This window comes from Lipotes vexillifer, unplaced genomic scaffold, assembly GCF_000442215.2.
Source record: "Lipotes vexillifer unplaced genomic scaffold, Lipotes_vexillifer_v1.1 scaffold1061, whole genome shotgun sequence".
In the NCBI taxonomy this organism is placed as follows: Eukaryota; Metazoa; Chordata; class Mammalia; order Artiodactyla; family Lipotidae; genus Lipotes; species Lipotes vexillifer.
Window position 1 is genome coordinate 1,060,844 of NW_006789959.1, and position 7,856 is coordinate 1,068,699.

General features: G+C 38.6%; 1 protein-coding gene across 2 annotated transcripts in view; it reads left to right on the top strand.

Annotated features, from left to right (window-relative positions):
- SNX13 (sorting nexin 13) overlaps positions 1–7,856 on the top strand; it is a 154,953-nt gene that overhangs the window by 134,769 nt on the left and 12,328 nt on the right. For both annotated transcript variants that reach the window (XM_007463059.1, XM_007463058.1), the window contains 2 exons: positions 3,822–3,983; positions 5,430–5,501. In XM_007463059.1, coding sequence (XP_007463121.1) covers positions 3,822–3,983; positions 5,430–5,501 — 234 coding nt within the window. The remainder of the gene's footprint in view (positions 1–3,821; positions 3,984–5,429; positions 5,502–7,856) is intronic.

Consider the following 7,856-nt stretch of genomic DNA (forward strand, 5'->3'; position numbering starts at 1 on the left):
TGGGTCTTGTTTTTGTATCCATTCAGCCAGTCTGTGTCTTTTGGTGGGAGCATTTAATCCATTTACATTTAAGGTAATTATCGATATGTATGTTCCTATTACCATTTTCTTAATTGTTTTGGGTTTGTTATTGTAGGTGTTTTCCTTCTCTTGTGTTTCCTGCCTAGAGAAGTTCCTTTAGCATTTGTTTGTAAAGCTGGTTTGGTGGTGCTGAACTCTCTCAGCTTTTGCTTGTCTGTAAAGGTTTTAATTTCTCCATCAAATCTGAATGAGATCCTTGCTGTGTAGAGTAATCTTGGTTGTAGGTTTTTCTCCTTCATCACTTCAAATATGTCCTGCCAGCCCCTTCTGGCTTGCAGAGTTTCTGCTGAAAGATCAGCTGTTAATCTTAGGGGGATTCCCTTGTGTTTTATTTGTTGTTTTTCCCTTGCTACTTTTAATATTTTTTCTTTGTATTTAATTTTTGATAGTTTGATTAATATGTGTCTTTGTGTGTTTCTTCTTGGATTTATCCTGTATGGGACTCTCTGTGCTTCCTGGACTTGATTAACTATTTCCTTTCCCATGTTAGGGAAGTTTTCAACTATAATGTCTTCAAATATTTTCTCAGTCCCTTTCTTTTTCTCTTCTTCTTCTGGGACCCCTATAATTAGAATGTTGGTGCATTTCATATTGTCCCAGAAGTCTCTGAGACTGTCCTCAGTTCTTTTCATTCTTTTTTCTTTATTCTACTTGTGTTAGTTATTTCCAGTATTTTATCTTCCAGGTCCCTTATCCATTCTTCTGCCTCAGTTATTCTGCTGTTGATCCCTTCTGGAGAATTTTTAATTTCATTTATTGTGTTGTCATTGTTTGTTTGCTCTTTATTTCTTTTAGGTCCTTGTAAAGCGTTCCTTGTATTTCCTCTCTTTCCAAGATTTTGCATCATCTTTACTATCATTATTCTGATTTTTTTTTCAGGTAGACCGCCTGTTTCCTCTTCATTTGTTAACTCTGGTGGGTTTTTGCCTTGCTCCTTCTTCTGCTGTGTGTTTCTCTGTCTTCTCATTTTGCTTATCTTACTGTGTTTGGGGTCTCCTTTTTGCAGGCTGCAGGTTCGTAGTTCCCATTGTTTTTGGTGTCTGTCCCCAGTGGCTAAAGTTCGTTCAGTGGGTTGTGTAGGCTTCCTGGTGGAGGGAACTAGTGCCTGTGTTCTGGTGGATGAGGCTGGATCTTTCTGGTGGGCAGGTCCACATCTGGTGGTGTGTTTGGGGTGTCTGTGGCCTTATTATTATTTTAGGCAGCCTGTCTGCTAATGGATGGGGTTGTTTTCCTGTCTTGCTAGTTGTTTGACATAGGGTGTCCAGCACTGTAGCTTGCTGGTCGTTGAGTGAAGCTGGGTCTTGACATTAAGATGGAGATCTCTGGGAGATTTTTTCCATTTGATTTTACGTGGAGCTGGGAGGTCTTTTGTGGACCAGTGTCCTGAAGTTGGCTCTCCCACCTCAGAGGCACAGCCCTGATGCCTGGTTGGAGCACCAAGAGCCTTTCATTCACACGGGTGAGAATAAAAGGGAGAAAAAAATAGGAAGAAAGATAAAATATAATAAATTTATTAAAATAAAAAGAAAATTAAGAAATTTTTAAAAGTTAAAAAAAAATGGTCAGACAGAACCCTAGGACAGATGGTAAAAGTGAAGCTATACAGACAAAATCACACTCAGAAGCATACACATACACCCTCACAAAAAGAGAAAAAGGGGGGGAAAAATATATATATATATATACATACATATATATATCTTTGCTCCCAAAGTCTACCTTCTCAATTTGGGATGATTCGTTGTCTATTCAGGTATTCCACAGATGCAGGGTACACCATGTTGATTGTGGAGATTTAATCCGCTGCTCCTGAGGCTGCTGGGAGAGATTTCCCTTTCTCTTCTTTGTCACATAGCTTCCGGGGTTCATCTTTGGATTTGGACCCGCCTCTGTGTGTAGGTCGCCTGAGGGCGTCTCTTCTTCGCTCAGAGAGGACAGGGTTAAAGGAGCAGCTGATTCTGGGGCTCTGGCTCACTCAGGCTGGGGGGAGGGAGGGGTACGGAGTGCGGGGCAGGTCTGCGACATAGCTTCCGGGGTTCATCTTTGGATTTGGACCCGCCTCTGTGTGTAGGTCGCCTGAGGGCGTCTCTTCTTCGCTCAGAGAGGACAGGGTTAAAGGAGCAGCTGATTCTGGGGCTCTGGCTCACTCAGGCTGGGGGGAGGGAGGGGTACGGAGTGCGGGGCAGGTCTGCGGCAGCAGAGGCCATCATGACTTTGCACCAGCCTGCGGCGTGCCGTGTGTTCTCCTGGGGAAGTTGTCCCTGGATAATGGGAACCTGGCAGTGGTGGGCTCTACAGGCTCCCGGGAGGGGAGGTGTGGATAGTGACCTGTGCTTGCACACAGGCTTCTTGGTGGCTGTAGCAGCAGCTTTAGCATCTCATTCCTATCTCTGGGGTCCGCGCTGATAGCCGCGGCTCGCGCCCGTCTCTGGAGTTCCTTTAAGCAGTGCTCTTAATCCCCTCTCCTCACGCACCAGGAAACAAAGAGGCAAGGAAAAGTTTCTTGCCTCTTCGGCAGCTCCAGACCTTTAACCAGACTCCCTCCCTGCTAGCTGTGGCACACTAGCCCCTGTGTTCACGCAGCAACCCCAGTCCTCTCCCTGGGATCTGACCTGCGAATCCCGAGCCTCAGCTCCCAGCCTCCACCCGTCCCGGCAGGTGAGCAGAAAAGCCTCTCGAGCTGGTGAGTGCTGGTCGGTACCGATCCTCTGTGCGGGAATCTCTTCGCTCTGCCCTCCGCACCCCTGTTGCTGCGCTCTCCTCCGCGGCTCCGAAGCTTCCCCCCCACCCGCCACCCGCAGTCTCCGCCCGCAGAGGGGCTTCCTAGTGTGTGGAAACCTTTCCTCCTTCACAGCGCCCTCCCACTGGTGCGGGTCCCGTCCCTATTCTTTTTTTCTGTTTTTTCTTTTTTCTGTTGCCCTACCCAGGTATGTGGGGAGTTTCTTGCCTTTTGGGAGGTCTGAGGTCTTTTGCCAGCATTCAGTAGGTGTTCTGTAGGAGTTGTTCCACGTGTAGTTCATTGTATATCTGATGTATTTGTGGGGAGGAAGGTGATCTCCACGTCTTACTCTTCCGCCATCTTGAAGGTCCTCTCAGAATGTCAATTTTAAAGCTTCCTGTCCCTCCGAGATCATTTCTTTTTATATCTCTTGTCATATTTTCTTTATGGTTTTTCTATTCTCCCTTAATAAAGTATGGATTATGTGTCTGATTTGCAGCTTCTTTTCTTCCTAATGGATTCCAGATTCCTTCCATATATTCTTATTGAGCATGTAGCATATCCTAAAAATTATTTTTAAAAAAAATAAATCTTACTTGTTATTTGAGCTATTTATTTTATCTGCTTGTTTGCTTTTTGATATTACCTCAAAATATCTATGTCATTGTTACCTTGAATTTGTGTCAAAAGTATGTTGTAGCTGTTTATACTTGCATCAGTTTCTAGTTAGGAAAAATTTTCATTTTTTCAGAGTTTTTCTTAATAAGAAGGCAACCCAAGGTTTATATTCATTCCTACCAATAACCATATCACTCAAAAATTTTATTCATGTATTTGTATCTGAAAATAGATTTCAGAGACCCACTGAAGACAACAGTTTTATCCTTTTAAAATGCAATGAGATAATATAGACTGGAAAATTATTACATCTTTCATGTGTTGCACTCTGTATTTTCCCATGCTTCTCAGTTGAATAACAAATCTGATACAGTGAAGTCATATAATATCTTTTCCCCTTTAGATGGACACTTTTGTAAATCCACTTCGAAATTCTATGAGGAATGTTTCAAATGCAGTTAAATCCCTTCCTGATAGCTTCGCAGAGGGAATGACTAAAATGTCAGACAACATGGGCAAAATGTCAGAAAGATTAGGTCAAGACATAAGGCAATCATTTTTCAAGGTAAGATGTTTTCAGTAATGCCTAAAGGAAACTATTTTTAGGTCAACTAAGATTTACTGAGCTCCTGCTTAGATTTACCTTATTTTCCTTTATAAGTCCAAAGCCCTGTAGACACATAGTCTCATAAAGAATTAAAAAACTAAAGAGAATTAATTCTTATCGAAAATGGATACTGTAAAATCCAGTCACTCTTCAGTCTCTGCTACAGTAGAATTTTAAAATCCATTTAAAGCACGTACTTAAAATTAGTAAAGTTAACATTCTTTGTACTGTTTTATTCCATTTAGCCATGTTTATTCTATAATGTTATTAAAATTTATAACAAAACAGGTATGTGCTGTTGTATAAATTAGTTTTACTAGTATTCATCAGCAAAGATAAAGTCTAATTTCTCCTGAGTCACACGATCAAGATTCATGAGATCAAAGAGAGGAAAAGTCTTTCAACATCATCAATCTCTGCAGCCATATCTTACTGTGTATATACCTGTGAGAGGCATAGAAGAGTTTTCCTGGGAAGCTTTTTCATTACGCTAGCAGAATAGGTAGTTGACCAAGTAGTTTTTTGCTTCCTAATTTACATTTTTAAAATAATTTTGACCTAGTTGTTTAAGGTAATAATCAAGACTATAAAAGAAATCATGTAACTATTAGAATGTTTCAGTGAAGAGGAAATATATATAAACACTGATAGAACTTCTTTATTGTAAGAGGCAACTCCTGAAATACAGTGTGTGTAAATCATACTTTCTGTTGATTCTCATACCTTTTCTGATGTTTCATCTTAATTTCTAATCATGGGGAAGTACACTAACACTGAAGTGAGGGTTGTCTTGTGCCACTTCTGCTGATAGCTACCCATATGACTTCATACAAGAGTCACTGAACTTTTCCAGGCTTCTTTTTCCTCACCAGTAATGTGAAGGGGTTATAATAGGTGATCTTGATGGTCCTTCCTGTGCTGAGAAATGGTTATCAACTAGCCCTGGTCTTTCTGTCCTTTTCCCCATAACTAACATTATATAACAGTCAGTTAATTAGTTCCTTTAAGCCTCTTAGCATACTGTCACGCTCTTTATGGTAAAGAAAAAAGATTGGAGTTCTGTTCCCCTACTGTGCTACTAACTTTTGGTCTTTAAATCATTTAATCTTACTTAGCTTTAAATTCTAAAAAGTATGGGAGTTTGAGTAATATCTCCATCCACCCCCTTTTTAAAGGAAAAAAAATCTGTTGGTAATGAAATAATTACCCTTTTATATTGGGTTTCTAACTGTAGATTGTCAATACTTTGTTAATGCTATATAAATTTTGTTTATATATTGTCCCCAAAATCAAATCAAATGCTGTTCATTATATTTGATACTACTAATTTTTGTTATTGTATTGTGTTCTTTCATTTTCTGCTTTAGTGTGTTTACTTTGTTTTTTGTTTTTTTTAAATATTAGGTTCCTCCTTTGATTCCAAAGACTGATTCAGATCCTGAACATTGTCGAGTTTCAGCTCAACTTGATGATACTGTGAGTTAATTTTATTTTGGTAGCATTCAGTTGAAATTCACATCATACTTGGCAGATCTTTTTAACTTTTTAATAAAATATAATATGTATATCTGTCATTAATGTACATATATTGTAAACATTAAGTTTGATGAATTCTTACAAGCTGAACATATCCATGTAATCAGCACTATAAACAAGAAACAGAACATTGCCAGTACCCCAGAAAACCCCTAATGCTCTCTTCCTGTCACTATCCTCTCCCCTGCCAAGGATAAACACTATCCTGACTTCTACCCTGCATTTATACTTTATATAAATGAAACTGTGAGGTATGTACTCCTTTAAGTCTGGTATTTTTTGCTCAACATTGTGATAATCTTCCATGTTTGTTTCGTGTGACTGTGGTTTCTTCATTTTTGTGGCCTTACAGTCCGATTTTGTAATTATAGTATAATTACATTTTGTAAATATAGTACAATATATTTGCTATATTACAAACTGTACCCCTGTGAACATTCTGGTACTTGTCTTTTGATTAAGTAAATAAGTACATATTTCTTTCTGTACCCAGGAATGGAATTGCTTGGTCAGAGGTTATGCAAAAATTCAATTTTAATAGATACTGTCAAATAATTTGCCGAAGTGTGTGTACTGCTTCCGCTGCCATCAGCAGTGCATGAGAATTAGTGGTTCACAGCCTGCCAAAACTCAATATGTTATGCCTTTTTAATTTTAGCCATTCTCTTTGTTGTGTCTCATGCGGATTTCCATTTCTCTGATGACTGTTAAAATGTTGAACCTCTTTTCATAAGTTTATTGGCCATTTGGGTGTCCTGTCTTACATGTCTATCTCTTTCCCCCATTTTTTTTCTGTTGGCTTGGTTGTCTTTGATCAGTAAGAGTGCATTGTATAATCTGAATATTGTATCTTTGTCAGATATAAGTATTTGTGTATTGTGAATATCTTCTACTTTGTGTGCTTTTATGCTCTGTGTACAATCTGTGCCTACTGCAAGGTCACAAAGATGTTCTCCTATGATTTTCTTTAAAAATTGTTTTTGTTGGGCTTCCCTGGTAGTGCAGTGGTTGAGAGTCTGCCTGCCGGTGCAGGGGACACGGGTTCGTGCCCTGGTCCTGGAAGATCCCACATGCCGCAGAGCGGCTAGGCCTGTGAGCCGTGGCCGCTGAGCCTGCACGTCCGGAGCCTGTGCTCCGCAACGGGAGAGGCCACAACAGTGAGAGGCCCGCGTACCAAAAAAAAAATTGTTTTTGTTTACCGTGCCAAAACTTAGATTTGCCATTCATCTAGGATCAATTGTTGTGTATGGAATGAGGTGGGGGTCCAGTTGACTTAAGCACCATTTACTGAGAAGACCCTCTTTTCTCAGTTTACGTTTCTCCCTTGTCACAAACCTTTTTATTTTATATATTTGGGTCTGGGCTTTATATTCTATTCTATTAGGCAGAGTTATTTTAAAGTTATAATTATCTCTCTTCAGTTTCTCATTGAATTTCTTTATAATAAACTGTCTTAAAGATAATATTTTTGTTTTTTCAAGAATATTTTAGAACGTTTATTATGCATTGTACTGTTGTAATATCCATAACATTATACTTTTTGTTAAGGGTTTTTACAATTTAACTGTTTATTAGAATTGTCATGTGGCATTAGACTCATGACTATACTTGATCAGAGAATAGAGCAGTAGTGATTTTTGCCTCCAAAGTGGTTAAGCTATTGAAAAATATGTGAGAGAGAAGGTATGCTAAGAAAATGTTTACAACACAGTGAAAAATGTATGACTCATGCTGTTTTCTCATGAAGAAATTTAAGTATTTAAATTACAACATTGATGAGGAAATAATTGGAAAGAGTAGCTTAGTGATGAAAGAATTACAAAATTACTGGCAATTATGCAGTTTTGTTGCATATCTAAACCTTCACCCTATTATTTATTGATATATTTCAACATCAAAGCATTCTAGTTGTCTTTCTTTACTTTTTATATCATTAATTGAATATTCCCATGATGAAGGTGTACAGATTTTTACTTCTTAAAAATAAAAAGAAAATTCTAGTAATCTAGTTGCCTTTTGGAATGTTAGCTGGATTTTATTTCAGCTTCTTTTTCATGAAAATACCTATATACATACAACGCAGTAACCGAGCAAAACAGATTGCTCTGTGTAGATTGTATTTTGTTCTATTAAATAAAGAGAAATGTTGAGAATATTTTGTTCATTTGAAAAAGATGCCACAGAGAATAGGCAAAGGGGCTAGCCTTTGCCTTATAAACTAATACAGACTCTACTGCAAGATCCCCAATCATATTTTCCTAAGACCATCATGAATCCAGTTTGAGAAGTTTTTTT